We start from the raw sequence: 17,662 nt of genomic DNA on the forward strand, positions 1-17,662 counted from the left end.
ATAAAACAGCATTTTCTAGTAGGTAAGCATAAACTATTACTCATCCCAGTATAAAGTCATAAAAATCCACCTGAAGTGGAACCTTTAATATAGTAGAGGTGCTGCTCATAATGGCTCCTGCCCTCTGAACTCCGCCTCGTTAGCTTGACTCCTCCTGGCTCCCGGATGCAGGTTTTATGCTGGGCGGCCCCATTTACTACTTATTTACTGCAAGGTAGAGGGAGGTATGTAGCGAGCATCGAGCACCTTGCTCTTTTTTTTTTTTAAACATCTTTATTGGGCTATAATTGCTTTACAATGGTGTGTTAGTTTCTGCTTTACAACAAAGTGAATCAGTTATACATATACATATGTTCCCATATCTCTTCCCTCTTGCGTCTCCCTCCCTCCCACCCTCCCTATTTGTAATGAGGTGGATAGACCTAGAGTCTGTCACACAGAGTGAAGTAAGTCAGAAAGACAAATACCGTATGCTAACACATATGGAATTCAAGAAAAAAAAAGTCATGAAGAACCTAGGGGTAAGACGGGAATAAAGACACAGACCTACTGGAGAACGGACTTGAGGATATGGGGAGGGGCACCTTGCTCTTTAAAACTGTAGCGGATCTAAGCTCCTCTCTGATGTGCCGTGAAGAGAGGCTCCGTGCCCACTAGGATCACAACGTCCTAAGTCTGTTACTAACCTAGCAGGTGATAACTGGACCTCGGTGAGTGCAAACAGTCCCTCCAGATGACTACTTTCATGGCAATTTCAGTGGCGAGAGAAAGGAGACAGGGTCAGGAGGAGTGGGGGCCCTACCTAGGAAGGAGGCTTACAGGAGAGTAAGAAGAAAAGAGAGTGAGGAAGAGGCGGGGAGAGACCCAGGGGAGAGAGTGAGAGGCGGAGATGCACATGAGGGCATGGAGGGGGGCAGACAGTGCCCAGCCTCTGGGGGTTCCAGGGAGTGACTTGGGGAAGGAGAGGGGGGAGGAGAGGGGAGAAGAGAAGAGAGGGAGTAGGGTTAAGGAAGCACAGGAGGACAGGGAATGAGGAAAGAGAATGGAGTGAAGAAGGAATGTTCGAAAAGGACAGAACCCAGCAGGGCGTGGTGGAACAATGCCAAGGAATCCTGGAAGTTCTGAGCTCAGAGGCACAACCGTGCTGTTGGGACCAGCTCGGCCTCTGCAGGTGGGGCGCCTGGGCTCCAGGGAAAGAAAACCCGACAAGTGAGAGTATCACAGGAACAGGGGTACCAGCAGACGGGGATCTGATTATTCCTGTCTGTTTGTCCCCGCAGAACACTCCAATACTACCTGTTGCCTACGGCTCTTAAAGACACTCTATACAACGCCCAGCCCACCCACCCACGGACTCTTAAACAGGTGTAGTGCGTGGTGGTACTTTGGGTGATGGAGGGACTGTTCAGGTGAATTTTGACTACCTGTGGGTTTGCCTTCAGTAATGATTTGGAGACCTAACCCCTCCCGCCTCCATTAAGATGTCACTCCAGGCTCCACCAGACACGTGGATGCAAGTGGGATGAGGACAGGCAGGCAGCTAAGGGTGATCTTCCTCCTTAGGTCGGCGCCCTTTATCACTTAAAAGATACAACACGCATTAGCCAGTGGCATAAGTTAAGATGGGGCTGCCCAGAAAAAATAAAGTGGCTTCTGTGTTTAATCACTATCCTATGATAAACCATAATGGAAAAGAATATATAGTAAAAAAGAATGTATATATATGTATATAATATATATATACACACACATATAATGTATATATATATGTGTATAACTGAATCACTTTGTTGTACAGCAGTAATTAACACAGCATTGTAAATCAACTATACTTCATTAAAAAAACTTTTTTAAATAAAACAAAATACAAAGGTCCCTGCTGAGCGAGGCACCTCTGTTTTGAATGTTATCTGGGCTCTGTCCTCCCCTCAGCTGCACTCCAAGGGCAGAAGTACTTTGTTAGTTCTTGTTGGACTTTTTCCTCCCTACCCCCTAATCCTGGCATAACAGCATCTCAGTTTCTAAAGGTTTTTGCCTTCGCAGCCTGGACTTTCAGAGAGAGAGAGCTCTTGTGCTTTTTCTCAGGGTCCAGCTGAATAACTCCACGGTGGAGGGCAGCAGGCTCGGGCTCTGCTCTCAGGCCGTCAGCATCAGAGCTGGGCGTCTTCCCGTGCACGTGGAGTTCACAGCACGCTTTGGGGACAGGCTCGCCAGCTTAAGTCAGGTAGTTTTCTGCGCAGGACTAACCAGCAGCGAAACAGACGTGCCAGGCTCGCTCCCTGATGGAGCCGCAGACAGAATCGCACTCGCTGGTGCTAAGGAGAGCGGCAGGGCTGGGGCTGCGGAGGTCAGGAAGGGGCAGCTCCAGGGGAGAGGGAGCCAGTCAGAGGAGAATCAGGCAGGTACCACAGAAGGCATGGGGCCAGGGGCTGTGACATTTGACCTGGAAGACTGGGCACTCCTCTGGGAAACAAGGCATGGGGTGGGGACAGGTGGAAGGAAAAGAACAGCAGTGGCTTGTTATCGGGGAACTGCTCATTCAGGATCACGGGGCTCTTCCGGGCTGGACGGAGAAGCCAGTCATCTCCATCCTCCCCCCCGCCCCGCCCCGCTCCCTGGTTCTCTCCATCAAAGCTGCAAATCCAGCCGCAGGGGGCTCCAGGGGGGCCACGCTCATCAAACTCACCGTCACACTTGAGGCCTTGCCTCGCCAGGCCCCAGAGCAGGGTCCCACAGTGCTCACAGAAGGTGGGGCTCTTGTAATTGTAGACCTTAAATCTGTGTGGCATGTCGATTTTGAACCTCTCCTTGTGGAACTGAAAGGGAAAAAGAATGCGTGATGGTCGGTGTGTCCCCACTGCCCCACTTTTCACGTCTTAGCAGATACTTTAGCACAGTGAACAGAATAATAAAAACACTGCAGTGATGTTTATTAGAACCCATAATTTTTACTTGTCAAGCCTTATAGTCATGTCCAAAGAAGACAAGAAGCCGTTAGCTCTTCTAGGTCAAGGGCAAGGGGGCAAGTCTGCGGCCTTCCCACAGACGGGCTAAGATTTCAGGAAGAGGAGACCAGGGTTATTTATTTAAATGGGAGCTAAGTAAACGTACTTCCCTTCTTTTTTTTTTTTTTTTTTTGCGCGGTACGCGGGCCTCTCACTGTTGTGGCCTCTCCCGTTGCGGAGCACAGGCTCCGGACGCGCAGGCTCAGCGGCCATGGCTCACGGGCCCAGCCGCACCACGGCATGTGGGATCTTCCCAGACCGGGGCACGAACCCGTGTCCCCTGCATCGGCAGGCGGACTCTCAACCACTGTGCCACCAGGGAAGCCCTTCCCTTCCTATTTTAATATAAATATTTCCTTTTCTCTTTTAACCTAGCGCTGGTGCTTTAACCTTTGGAAGATGTTATATAATGCCTCCTCTAGAGAAATCGGTTTATTAGTGTGGGAGCCCAAGGTGGGAAGGCTTTTCACACTGCTTATACATGAACTGAAGAGACAAGAGGTAGATAACAGTTCTGCCAGGTGCTGTGATAGACACGTTAGACACGTCACGTGTCATCTTTTACATGTGTGATATCTCATACAACCCTCAAAATACCTCTTTTGAAGCAGCCTCTGTTAGTATCCTGCTTTGATAGGTGGGGAGATTCAGCACAGATAGGGCCAGACACTTGTCTAGGACACACAGCCATCAACTGAGCTGGGATATCTATGAGCCTGACAGTCCGAATCTGAGCCCATCCCCTCTTTCACCATTACTCTTCGCTCTCTCAAAATAAATGTGATGGTTTAAGGGATGGAGAGAAGGGAGATGACAGAGGGATGCTGATAGTAGATACAGTGAAGATTTTCTTTTTTAAAGTGTTCTAGAGTTTAAATTCTCCCCTTTAATCAAACTTATTACATTAACAACAACAAAAAATCAGGCACTTTGATTCCTGGCAAGAATTACCAATATTCTTGTGCAGTATAAAAAGTTTTATTTACTTGAGACTTAAAGTCTCTACAAAAGTTTTTAATTAAACAATGTCTTTGAGAACATGTACAGTAAAGTGGCCTTATTTGTTAAAGGAATACATATTCTCATGGTGGCTTTTGGTCAGTATTTAGTCTTTAGAATGGCTACTTAGAATGGCTTAAAAGCTGCCCAGCACTTACTCGAGATATTTTCAACCAAGAAAAAGTGCCTTTCAGAACTCCTATTTCGTAGAAACTTTTCCACATAAATATGAACAAGTGATGTCAAGGTCCAGGCTAGGAGACTTCTACTTCAAATCCTGAACCCAAGTCCAAATGGTTCAAGATGTGTCTGGGAAAGACTACAGATCTGTACTTTCCAACACGACAGTCACTCACCCACGTGGGCCAACACTTACAAGGTGTTGAAAAGATGTGCTGTAAGTGTAAAATACGTACTGGATTACGACAACTTTGTATGAAAAAACAATGTAAAATATCTCCATTTTGTATATTGATTCTATCCCGAAATGATAATATTGGAGCAGATTGGGTTACATAAAGTATATCGTTAAGATGAATTCCACCTGTTGCTTTTTCCGGTCTTTAATGTGGCTACTTGAAAGTTTAAAATTTGACCTGTGGCTCTCATTCTAGTCCTACTGGACGTTAGCCATTGAAGTTCACAGTCATGCTTACAATTTGTGATTTTGCCAGGAAAGCTGAAGGCATCAGATAAAGGGAGCAGGCGGGCGGGATGAAAAGAGGCACTGTGATTTCAACAACAAAAGCCTTAGTCTGGGAGACTGAGATCCGAATTCTAGTCTGCCAGGTGAAAGTGGCTGACCTTGGACAAACTACTTCAACCTCTTTGAGCCTTGGCAGAGTCACTCATAACAGGAGATTATCCCCTTCTGGCTCTAAATTTTAAAAGACATTCTACTCTGGAAAAACCCAACCGATCTGCTGTCTCTTTGCCTACCCCTTTGCTGGAGAAAATCACACACCCGGGAGATGGCTGCCCTCAAACTCAAATGGACTTGCAACTGTGCTTGGCAATCCTGCTGCTTTTCTTGAATCCCCTTGCCCTGCCATCTATGAGATAATTATTTTACAGCTCCTTCTTCCTCCTCAAAGACACTTGCTGCCTTCTTTCTTCCCCTAGTCCTCAGACTTCATCGAGGACCTAAGTCATCTAAGGGAAGCTCCCTCATCTGTCCTTCCCCAAATCTACAAGCCTACCTTCATCTACAACCATCTCTCCAACTCCTTCCTGTCCGTCAGAGTTTCATGTCCATGTGGCTTTGGACCTCTTCCCTTCTTGCCAAGACTGACTGCTTTGGTTGCCTCTCTCTCTCTGCAGCTCCATCTGCCTCCCTCTCCCACAGAGTAAAGTCTAACTTGCCCCCAGATGATACATCTCAAAGTTCATTCTGAAAGAAATACTTGCCTCTCAATATAAGAATTACATATCTGTTACCCTCCCTTGTCAATGCTCACATCTGCATTTTATAACCATTGCCTCTACTCTTTGTCACTTCTAGCTGTAGATGCCACAGGAGTCGTTCTCACATAATTGATCAGAACTATGCTTTCTGGCCACCTTTCTGTGATGTTTTTCTGGAAAAGATAGAATCATTAAAATTCTTCTTGTGCTCTCTCATTCATCCCCTAGTTTTGGATCTCAGTAACCATCACCACTGGAGAGGAAAGGGTTTTAGGGTGTGCAAGGAAAAATATAAGCATTCAAATTCAGGCATTAGGAACAAGAAATAGCGGGCTGTAAAATTTAATGTCAGGATAAAATCATCGTATTTCAGACAGAGAGGAATCTAGATCCGTACCATGGTTTCTCGGCTGTTGATAGCTGATCCCGTGCACTTCGCTATAACCTTATCGATACACTTCTTGTGAATTGCTGCATTACATTCTGAAAAGAAATGACTACAGCTTGAGATTTTCAGAAGTTAAGGGACAACTAAACGAAAAGAATGACGATAATACAAAAGAAATCCTTCTGACTTACGTCGACACTGGTAGCCCTGTTTGTTCAGACCCCTGCAATAAAGCACATGTTTGAACATTTATATGGACCTTCGAGTCAACAGTAGTAGAAAAAACATTTAAAAGATGAACAAGATCCCATAGCTTTCTGCCATCACAGAGCATTTTCTGATCTGAAGCACTAGTCTATTATTAGCCAAGAGTGTTAACATGTGCTTTTATTTATTTATTTATTTTTTGTGGTACGCGGGCCTCTCACTGTTGTGGCCTCTCCCGTTGCGGAGCACAGGCTCCGGACGCGCCGGCTCAGCGGCCATGGCTCACGGGCCCAGCCGCTCCACGGCATGTGGGATCTTCCCAGACCAGGGCACGAACCCACGTCCCCTGCATCGGCAGGCCGACTCTCAACCACTGCGCCACCAGGGAAGCCCTGTGCTTTTATTTTAACCTGCTTTGTGAAAAGTCTGATAATTAGATAAATGAGGAGTTGTTGATTTCCCTTCCATTTGCATATTTTCCAAACAAACATGTAGAGATAAAAATGCCTGACCAAAAATGGATAGAGCCGGGGGGCGGGGGGCGGACTTCCCTGGTGGTCCAGTGGTAAAGAATCCACCTTCCCATACAGGGGACGCGAGTTCGATCCCTGGTTGGGGAACTAAGATCCCACATGCCGCAGGGCAACTAAGCCCGCGCGCCACAACTACAGAAGAGAAAACCCTCATGCCATAGCTACTGAGAAACCCGCACACTGCCGCAACTAGAGAAGCCCGTGTGCCGCAACGGAAGACCCTGCGTGCCTCAACAAAAGACCCCGCATGCCACAACTAAGACCCGATGCAGCCAAAAAAAGAAAGAAATTTTTAAATTAATATTTTAAAAAATGGATCACGGGATCGTGGTAGCAAATTTCCACGTCTACGCTTAAAAATTCAATGTCTTACTAAGCTCAGTACAGATAAGCAAAGATATCTACATTTATAACATTTTATAACATTTTATTTCCTTTTTCTGAGTATCTGAAAATATGTGCAACTAATGAATTCTCAAGCTTAAGACCGAAGCCTGAGTAACATTCACTCTTAGAAAGGAAGGAGGTTCAAGTCATTAGATGAAGACAGTTGATGGAAATCCACCAAAAGTCTACTTGACCTCTGGATACCCTGGTTACACAGGGGTTAAGGAGAGAACACCCCAGAAGAGGCGAGGAGGCTTAGGCCAGAGATAGGAGTCATTTCAAGTCTCCACTCCCCCATAGCCTTCGCTGTGTGTTTACTGAGGGTTGAACCAATCTCTCCGTTTGAGGGCTCTTAAGACACCCAAGAGCCTTGTAAACATTGAAACCCATTAGCTCCAACGGGCAAGTGTTGCCTTTTGCAGACATTAGTAGCAGCACGGCTGGGCTGTTGAGCTGGTGGCGGTTTTGGCTGTAAAACTGTGCTTACGATAAAGATCTCTCCTTTTCCTTCCCTTCCCGCTCACCCCCATAAGCCTCCCATTTAATTGGAAACTGAAGTCCTTGGAACCTTTCTTAAGGAGGCTGGTTTCCTGGCTCTACAGGAGTTATATTATGAAAATGTTCTAGAGAGTCACACCCTTTGAACCTTCTCCATCCAGGTGAGGCCACTGGAAACTCTCAGGTGGTTCCTATTCCGGCACACTTCCCCAAGGTGGGGCATGCCAGACCTGGTGGATCGAGAAGATGCGACAGAATGCATAACTTGAAGCTTGGAGTGCAATGCTGAGTTACCATACCAGACAAACTCATGGCAGACGGAGCAAAACGTGGGTTGTGGGAAAAAGGTGGCCGTGAACTCATGGCACTTGACGTGGTGGACCTTGGCCTGTTTGATGGCTCCTCGGCGCTGGTGCAGAGCAAAGAAGCCTTCGTTCTCGAATTCACTCATGTCCTTTGTGTCTGCAGGAAGAGGACAGGGGACAGAGTGACATTCTGCCATGTGACTGTCAGAGCTTGGGGGAGCGGGGCTGGGGGAGATGGGGAAGGGAAGAGACTGATGAGGAATGAGACAAGCATCGAGACCAGCAAACCCCAAGTGCTTCTTTTTTTTTTTTTTGAAATTTTATTTTTTACACAGCACATTCTTATTACTTATCTATTTTTTACATATTAGTGTATATATGTCAATACCAATCTCCCAATTCATCCCACCCCACCCCTCACTTTCCCCACTTGGTGTCCATACGTTTGTTCTCTACATCTGTGTCTCTATTTCTGCTTTGCAGATAGGTTCATCTGTACTATTTTTCTAGATTCCACATATATATGTTAATATATGATATTTGTTTTCCTCTGACTTACTTCACTCTGTATGACAGTCTCTAGGTCCATACGTGTCTCTACAAATGACCCAATTTCGTTCCTTTTTATCGCAGAGTAATATTCCATTGTATATCTTTATCCATTCATCCGTTGATGGGCATTTAGGTTGCTTCCATGACCTGGCTATTGTAAATAGTGCTGCAATGAACACTGGGGTGCATGTGTTTTTTTGAATTATGGTTTCCTCAGGGTATATGCCCAGTAGTGGGATTGCTGGGTCATATGGTAGCTCTATTTTTAGTTTTTTAAGGAACCTCCATAGTGTTCTCCATAGTGGCTGTATCAATTTACATTCCCACCATAGCACAAGAGGGTTCCCTTTTCTCCACACCCTCTCCAGCGTTTGTTGTTTGTAGATTTTCTTTTTTTTTAATTTTTTTGATTTTTTTAACATCTTTATTGGAGTATAATTGCTTTACAACTGAGTGTCAGTTTCTGCTTTATAACAAAGTGAATCAGCTATATATATACATATATCCCCATATCTCTTCCCTCTTGCGTCTCCCTCCCTCCACCCTCCCTATCCCACCCCTCTTGGTGGTCACAAAGCACCGGGCTGATCTCCCTGTGCTATGCGGCTGCTTCCCACTAGCTATCTATTTTACATTTGGTAGTGTATATATGTCCATGCCACTCTCTCACTTTGTCCCAGCTTACCGTTCCCCCTCCCTGTGTCGTCAAGTCCATTCTCTAGTAGGTCTGCGTCTTTATTCGTCATCCTTGTGCAGAGGCCATGCTAATCTTCTCTGTATTGTTCCAATTTTAGTATATGTGCTGCCGAAGTGAGCACTGTTGTTTGTAGAATGATGGCCACTCTAAGTGGTGTGAGGTGATACCTCATTATAGTTTTGATTTCCATTTCCTAATAATTAGTGATGTTGAGCAGCTTTTCATGTGCTTCTTGGCCATCTGCATGTCTTCTTTGGAGAGATGCCTATTTAGGTCTTCTGCCCATTTTTGGATTGTGTAGTTTGTTGTTTTAATATTGAGCTGCATGAGCTGTTTATATATTTTGGAGATTAATCCTGTGTCCTCTGATTTGTTTGCAAATATTTTCTCCCATTCTGAGGGTTGTCTATTCGTTTTGTTTACAGTTTCCTTTGCTATGCAAAAGCTTTTAAGTTCCATTAGGTACCATTTTCTTTATTTTTGTTTTTTATTTCCATTACTCTAGGAGGTGGATCAAAAAAGATCTTACTGTGATTTATGTCACAGAGTGTTCTTTGTATGCTTTTCTTTAAGAGTTTTATAGTGTCTGGTCTTACATTTAGGTCTTTAATCTATTTTGAGTTTATTTTTGTGTATGGTGTCAGGAAGTGTTCTAATTTCATTCTTTTACATGTAGCTGTCCAGTTTTCCCAGCACCACTTATTGAGGAGATTGTCTTTTCTCCACTGTATATCTTTGCCTCCTTTGTCACAGATTAGTTGACCACAGGTGCATGGCTTTATCTCTGGGCTTTCCATCCTGTTCCATTGATCTATTTGTTTTTGTGCCAGCACCATACTGTCTTGATTGCTGTAGCTTTGTGGTATAGTCTGAAGTCAGGGAGTCTGATTCCTCCAGCTCCGTTTTTTTCCCCTCAGGACTGCTTTGGCTATTCGGGGTCTTTTGTGTCTCTGTACAAATTTTAAGATTTTTTTTCTAGTTCTGTAAAAAATGCCACTGGTAATTTGCCACTGGGATTGCATTGAATCTGTAGATTGCTCTGGGTAGTAGAGTCATTTTCACAATATTGATTCTTCCAATCCAAGAACATGGTATATCTCTTCAACTGTTTGTGTTATCTTTGATTTCTTTCATCAGTGTCTTATAGTTTTCTGAGTATAGGTCATTTACCTCCTTAGGTAGGTTTATTCCTAGGTATTTTATTCTTTTTGTTGCAATGGTGAATGGGATTGTTTCCTTAATTTCTTTCTGATCTTTTGTTGCTAGTGTTTAGGAATGCAAGAAATTTCTGTGCATTAATTTTGTATCCTGCAACTTTACCAAATTCATTGATTAGCTCTAGCAGTTTTCTGGTGGCATCTTTAGGATTCTCTATGTATAGTATCATGTCATCTGCAAACAGTGACAGTTTACTTCTTCTTTTCCAATTTGTAATCCTTTTATTTCTTTTTCTTCTCTGATTGCTGTGGCTAGGACTTCCAAAACTATGTTGAATAACAGTGGTGAGAGTGGACATCCTTGTCTTGTTCCTGATCTTAGAGGAAATACTTTCAGTTTTTCGCCATCAAGAATGATGCTGGGTGTGGGTTTGTCATATATGGCCTTCATTATGCTGAGGTAGGTTCCCTCTATGCCCAGTTTCTGGGGAGTTTTATCATAAATGGGTGTTGAATTTTGTCAAAAGCTTTTTCTGCATCTATTGAGATGATCATATGGTTTTTATTCTTCAGTTTGTTAATATGGTGTATCTGATGAATTTGTGTATATTAAAGAATCCTTACATCCCTGGGATAAATCCCACTTGATCATGGTGTATGATCCTTCTAATGTGTTGCTGGATTCTGTTTGCTAATATTTTGTTGAGGATTTTTGCATCTAAATTCATCAGTGATATGGGTCTGTAATTTTCTGTTTTTGTAGTATCTCTGTCTGGTTTTGGTAACAGGGTGATGGTGGCCTTGTAGAATGAGTTTGGGAGTGTTCCTTCCTCTGCAATTTTTTGGAAGAGTTTGAGAAGGATGGGTGTTAGCTCTTCTCTAAATCGTTGACAGAATTCACCTGTGAAGCCATCTGTTCCTGGACTTTTGTTGGAAAATTTTTAATCACAGTTTCAATTTCATTACTTGTGATTGGTCTGTTCATATTTTCTATTTCTTCCTGGTTCAGTCTTGGAAGGTTATACCTTTCGAAGAATTTGTCCATTTTTTCTAGGTCGTCCATTATATTGGCATAGTGTTGCTTGTAGTAGTCTTTTATGATGTTTTGTATTTCTGCAGTGTCTGTTGTAACTGCTTTTTCATTTCTAATTTTATTAATTTGAGTCCTCTCCCTCTTTTTCTTGATGAGTCTGGCTAAAGGTTTATCAATTTTGTTTATCTTCTCAGAGAATCAGCTTTCAGTTTTATTGATCTTTTCTATTGTTTTCTTTGTTTCTATTTCATTTATTTCTGCTCTGATCTTTATTTCTTTCCTTCTACTACCTTTGGGTTTTGTTCTTCTTTCTCTAGTTCCTTTAGGTGTAAGGTTAGATTGAGATTTTTCTTGTTTCTTGAGGTAGGCTTGTATAACTATAAACTTCCCTCTTAGAACTGCTTTTGCTGCATACCATAGGTTTTGGATTGTCGTGTTTTCATTGTCATTTGTCTCTAGGTATTTTTTGATTTCCTTTTTGATGTCTTCAGTGATCTCTTGGGTATTTACTAATGTATTGTTTAGCCTCCATGAGTGTGTGTTTTTTACTTTTCCCTGTAATTAATTTATAATCTCATAGCATTGTGGTCAGAAAAGATGGCTGATATGATTTCAATTTTCTTAAATTTACTGAGGCTTGATTTGTGACCCAAGATGTGATCTAACCTGGAGAATGTTCCATGCACACCTGAGAAGAAAGTGTAATCTGTTGTTTTTGAATAGAATGTCCTATTAATATCAATTAAATCTATCTGGTCTGTTGTGTCATTTAAAGCTTGTGTTTCCTTATTAATTTTCTGTTTGGATGATCTGTCCGTTGGTGTGAGTGAGGTGTTATAAAGTCCCCCATTATTATTGTGTTTCTGTCGATTTCCTCTTTTACAGCAGTTAGCAGTTGCCTTATGTATTGAGGAGCTCTTATGTTGGGTGCATATATAATTGTTATATCTTCTTCTTGGATTGATCCCTTGATCATTATGTAGTGTCCTTCCTTGTCTCTTGTAACATTCTTTATTTTAAAGTCTATTTTATCTGATATGAGTATTGCTACTCCAGCTTTCTTTTGATTTCCATTTGCATGGAATATCTTTTTCCATCCCCTCACTTTCAGTCTGTATGTGTCCCTAAGTCTGAAGTGGGTCTCTTGTAGACAGCATATATATGGGTCTTGTTTTTGTATCAATTCAGTGAGCCTGTGTCTTTTGGTTGGAGCATTTAATCCAGTCACGTTTAAGGTAATTATCAATATGTATGTCCCTAACCATTTTCTTAATTGTTATGGGTTTGTTTTTGTAGGTCCTTTTCTTCTCTTGTGTTTCCCACTTAGAGAAGTTCCTTTAGCATTTGTTGTAGAGATGGTGTGGTGGTGCTGAATTCTCTTAGCTTTTGCTTGTCTGTAAAGCTTTTGAGTTCTGCATCGAATCTGAATGAGATCCTTGCTGGGTAGAGTAATCTTGGTTGTAGGTTCTTCCCTTTCATCACTTCAAATATATCGTGCCACTCCCTTCTGGTTTGTAGAGTTTCCACTGAGAAATCAGCTGTTAACCTTATGGGAGTTCCCTTGTATGTTATTTGTCATTTTTCCCTTGTTGCTTTCAATAATTTTTGTCTTTAATTTTTGTCAATTTGATTACTGTGTGTCTTGGTGTGTTTCTCCTTGAGTTTATCCAGCCTGGGACTCTGTGCTTCCTGCACTTGGGTGGCTGTTTCCTTTCCCATGTTAGGGAAATTTTTGACTATAATCTCTTCAAATATTTTCTCGGGTCCTTTCTGTCTTCTCGTTCTGGGACCCCTATAATGCAAATGCTGTTGCGTTTAACGTTGTCCCAGAGGTCTGTTAGGCTGTATTCATTTCTTTTCATTTTTTCTTTATTCTGTTCCGTGGCAGTGAATTCTCCCATTCTGTCTTCCAGGTCACTTATCTGTTCTTATGCCTCAGTTATTCCACTATTGATTCCTGCTAGTTTATTTTTCATTTCAGTTATTGTATTGTTCATCTGTTTGTTTGCTCTTTAATTCTTCTAGGTGTTTGTTCCTTAATTTTTCTAGGTCTTTGTTAAACATCTCTTGCATTCTCTCGATCTTTGCCTCCATTCTTTTTCCAAGGTCCTGGATTATCTTCACTATGATTATTCTGAATTCCTTTTCTGGAAGGTTGGTTACCTCCACTTCATTTAGTTGTTTTCCTGGGGTTTTATCTTGTTCCTTCATCTGGTACATAGTCCTCTGCCTTTTCATTTTGTCTATCTTTCTGTGAATGTGGTTTTCATTCCACAGGCTGCAGAATTGTAGTTATTCTTGCTTCTGCTGTCTGCCCTCTCCTAAGTACTTCTTAAGGTTGGTACAATACGAAGCATCTTACCTTAATTCCATAACAGGATTATCAGGGGGTGTATTGTTATAGGATTGGAACCATGAGGCTGGATTACTGGCTTGACCCTTCACTCCTCTTTCATGACACTGAGCTATATCCTCTTTCAATTTTTAAAAACGAAAGTCAGAACATTCAAGGTATTTACCAGCCTCTCCTATTCACTGTCAATGATGATTCAGCCAGAAAAGGCAGGAAGCGGCAAATACTTTACCTGTAATTCTAGAGAATAACGTGGTTACTGACAGTAAGTTGGAAACGACATTTTTTTTTAAGGTCCCAGGATGCTTTGTATCTGGTTGTTTATGGACAAGAAAAAGTAGGAGGGAGCTAGCCAGACTTCTGAAGACAAAAGAACTTTGGGAAGTTGTTTATGCTCTGGTTCCTGAGGCCCACAGTAATCAGAGGCACCAGCCATAGATTACACAGGTCAATGTGGAAAGGGCCAGAGATGAACAGATCACTGCAATTAAAAAAATAAAAATGTAATCCTGGATGTTACCTAGTCACCTACATCAAATCATCGCATTCACATTTCTTCAGTTCACCCTGGGCTCTGGATATTGGTGAAGGTACTTTGGGTAGTAACTGTCCACAGTGCCCAATACCCAAATGACATCTTCCCAAAAGGCTGGTAGAATTCCGAGAATACCAGTGAGACTATCAGCACTGGCTGAAGCCCAGGCCCAAAGAAAACACACAACAGCAAGGCAGTCGTGGTTTAATAGCACGATAGAAACTCTAGCATGTGAGAGAGTGTGACATGGCGAACAAGAAAGAAATAACAAAAATAATCATCATCACTAAAACAAGGGTAATGAATTTAATGATTATAGTTCCTATAACCATGATTTTAAGTAGCTTGAAGATTCTTGGATAACTTATTCTATTTATTTTTTCCAAATACAAAAAATGGAGGTTTAACGAGAATAAGGGGCTCATGTTTCACAAATGAAAAGAGTTCACAATATTTAAACTAAATTACTTCCATCCTGGCTAAGCCATGGCAGAGAATGGACAACACACTTGAGGCAAATGTTCCTGCCAAAGTACTTTAATTTCCCCACCCCTTAGAGTGGCCAGACTAGAAACACACTGGGTGGACAAAGGTGGGGCATGGAGGTGGAGACCTCTCCCCCAGGATGCAGCCTAGTCTCAGGACTCATTTTAGGACAAAAGTCTTCTCCACAGGGCTCCACAGGTCTGTTTTACGGAAACTCCAAACTTCCAGATAAAAAGCCTTCCTAATAAAGAGCTCCTTAGATAGGGCTGAATATTTTGCCTAATACTTCATTAGGCAATTTAAGTCTTTTTATTAGGAACTGGGTCAGAAATAAACTAGGCTTGGTGAATAAGGGATTAAATTTAGGGTCACTAAGGCAACTGCCTTCTTCTTCAAGTTCTGGTTTAAGTGTAGAGATCAATTTACAACTTGGGACTGGCATGGTAGGCCATTTGTCAGTAAGATTTGACTCATTTTTATTTTGATCCAGATGTAATAAAATAAAATAAAGCATAAAATTACTTTTAAATTCAGGGATGGAAGTGGATTATTCTGGGAACCCTATCTGTATTACTGTAAAAAAATTATATATATATATAATTATGTAAAAATTATATATAGTCTAATACATAAACTATTATATAATAGTACAGACTACATATAACTATATATTTATAAATATAGTCTGTATTAGAATATAACATTGTACATTTAAAAAATGCCAGAGTATTAAAAAGGAATTCATTCCCTTGCTCCTTCCTGTGATTTCCTTTATCCTCTGACCATTTCAATCATTACAAGAAAGTAAATGTATAAAAACTCAGAATTTTAAACATTCTCCTTGTATTTACTGTTTATTTATGAAGTAATTTGGTCTTCTGTTTGTTTATTGGCTTGAATAAGTGCATTGGTTTTTGTATGTTTGGTTATTTCTTTTATAGTAATGGCGCCCAATCTATTTATTTAATCTGTCACTTGTTTGTAGTCAGTTAAATCACAAATATTTCCTGGCCAGCTATGAGCAAATTGTTGTGCTGAATGGTCTAAAGAACTACGAGACATCACCCCTAATTCTGAATGGCTAATAGCCCAGTCAGGAAGACACGGCACTCACACAAAGAATAGACTTGGAGATAAGTACACACCCATATTTTTTAGGAGGTAGGAAAAGGAATTACAAAAGAGGCCATGAACAGGCAGCTGAAAAATTAAGAGGAAAACTTGAATAATATTACATCAAGCAATCCAAGAAAGAATGGGTTTCTCAGCGTTGACTGAAACAGAGGTGTCAAGGGAATTGAAGGTTAAGACACATGCATTTGTTTTGAGGATTTGTTCTCTTGGAGAAAGCCATTTAGCAGATTGGTTGAAATATAAGCCAGACTCTTAGGGTTTAAGAATTGACAGAGTAGTGAAGAAACAGGGACTGATACATTAAACTACTTTCTCAAGAAATGTGTCAGGGAAGGAAAGGAAAGAAAAACTCATGGAGGTTAAAACATTTAAAAAATTTTTCTTTTCAGGTTGGAGAAGATGGCTTAATTATGTATGTCTTGGCAATGAGGCAGAAACCAAAGAAAGACAGAAAAGTTGAAGGTGCTAGAGTGGAAGTGTGACTGATGTTACAGAACTGCTAGGAGTGAGAGCCAGGAGACCAAGAAAGGGAGGGACTTTCTCCGAGGCAGAAGAGCAGGAAGAGATGCAGGACGAAGCAGCTGAATCCTAAAGTGCAGAGACACACAGAAGACGTAGTCTCTCCCAACTACCCTGGAGGTAAAGCCAACCTTCAAGAGTAAGAGAAGATCAAGACACCTTCAGCAACCAAAGAGTATGGGCAGGTTTGGAATAGCCACTGCGTGGGAACCAAAAGAAAATAAAAGGAATTTCTAAATGCCAGAGTGAGTCCAACTGAACAGTTCAACAAACATTCATCGAGTACCTCCTACGTACTCAATGAAATAGGAATATGAATGAAATCATGCCATTTGCAGCAACATGGCCAGACCTAGAGATGATCATACTAGGAGAAGTAAGCCAGACAGAGAAAAGACAAATATCACATGACATCGCTTATATGTGGAATCTAAAGAAAAAGAAAGACACAAATGAACTTATTTACAAAACAGAAATAGACCCACAGACATAGAAAACAAACTTATGGGTTACCAAAAGGGAAGGGGGTGGAGGGATAAAAATAGGAATTTGGGCTTAACATATTCACACTATTATATATAAAACAGATAATCCACAAGGACCTACTGTATAATACAGGGAACTATACCCAATATTTTGTAATAACCTGTAAGGGAAAAAGCTCTGAAAAAGAAAGTATATATTGGGTTGGCCAAAAAGTTCGTTTGGGTTTTTGTGCAACTCCTTACGGAAAAACGTGAATAAACTTTTTCCCCAACCATATATACACGTGTGTGTGTGTGTGTGTGTGTGTGTGTGATGTATATAAAATAGATATACATATCTGAATAACTTTAATGTACACCTGAAACTAACACAACATCGCAAATCAACTATACTTAAATAAAAAAAAGATTTTAGGAGTAGTAGCATTTGATCCATTGACGCAGCACTTTGACAACAGGATATAAACGCAACAGGAAGAACTGACGGGCTATCACAGGCACCAAGCACACTGCCTGTGAATGTAACTTCTGTGAACGGCATCTGTGTGTGAGATGGAAGTGAAACTCTTTAGTGATGCATTTTTTCCCTCCTTGTTCCTAAAAGGATTTGAGGTGACTAACTTGAAGCATTAGTATTTTGCTACTATCGTGTTATAGAAAATATTTATTGGTTTCTTATTTATTTTGTATTCTACTGATGGTGTGACAACTTGTTATATCACATTTATACACAGTGTGTACACACAGAGCAACACATTAGCAGAGCCTTTGGTGTTTACATTAAATTCCCAAATGAAAATACAGACAGACTAGAAAAGCACTGGGCATATGAATTCACACCATTTAAAAACGAATGCTATAAATGTTTTCTATTTCTATATGGATCTGGCCCCACAGAGTGTATATTCAACTCATGCTTGAGCACCACTGGGAATTTTAAGAAAATTCCTTGTGCTTCTACCTTCTTTGCTCTCAGAAAGGCAAA

The 17,662-nt window shown here is 41.5% G+C and overlaps 1 protein-coding gene and 1 non-coding gene across 7 annotated transcripts in view; both read right to left on the bottom strand.

The window, feature by feature from the left end:
* Nucleotides 1-17,662, bottom strand: part of PRKCQ (protein kinase C theta) — a 158,103-nt gene that overhangs the window by 84,563 nt on the left and 55,878 nt on the right. For all 6 annotated transcript variants that reach the window (XM_060159885.1, XM_060159845.1, XM_060159874.1 and 3 more), the window contains 4 exons: nt 7,721-7,883; nt 5,988-6,019; nt 5,806-5,891; nt 2,687-2,816 (listed from right to left, as the gene is read on the bottom strand). In XM_060159885.1, coding sequence (XP_060015868.1) covers nt 2,687-2,816; nt 5,806-5,891; nt 5,988-6,019; nt 7,721-7,883 — 411 coding nt within the window. The remainder of the gene's footprint in view (nt 1-2,686; nt 2,817-5,805; nt 5,892-5,987; nt 6,020-7,720; nt 7,884-17,662) is intronic.
* LOC132504553 (U6 spliceosomal RNA) lies at nt 8,989-9,096 on the bottom strand. Its single transcript, XR_009534946.1, has one exon. It is a non-coding gene; the product is annotated as a U6 spliceosomal RNA (small nuclear RNA).

Source organism: Lagenorhynchus albirostris, chromosome 1, assembly GCF_949774975.1.
Source record: "Lagenorhynchus albirostris chromosome 1, mLagAlb1.1, whole genome shotgun sequence".
NCBI classification, from domain to species: domain Eukaryota; kingdom Metazoa; phylum Chordata; class Mammalia; order Artiodactyla; family Delphinidae; genus Lagenorhynchus; species Lagenorhynchus albirostris.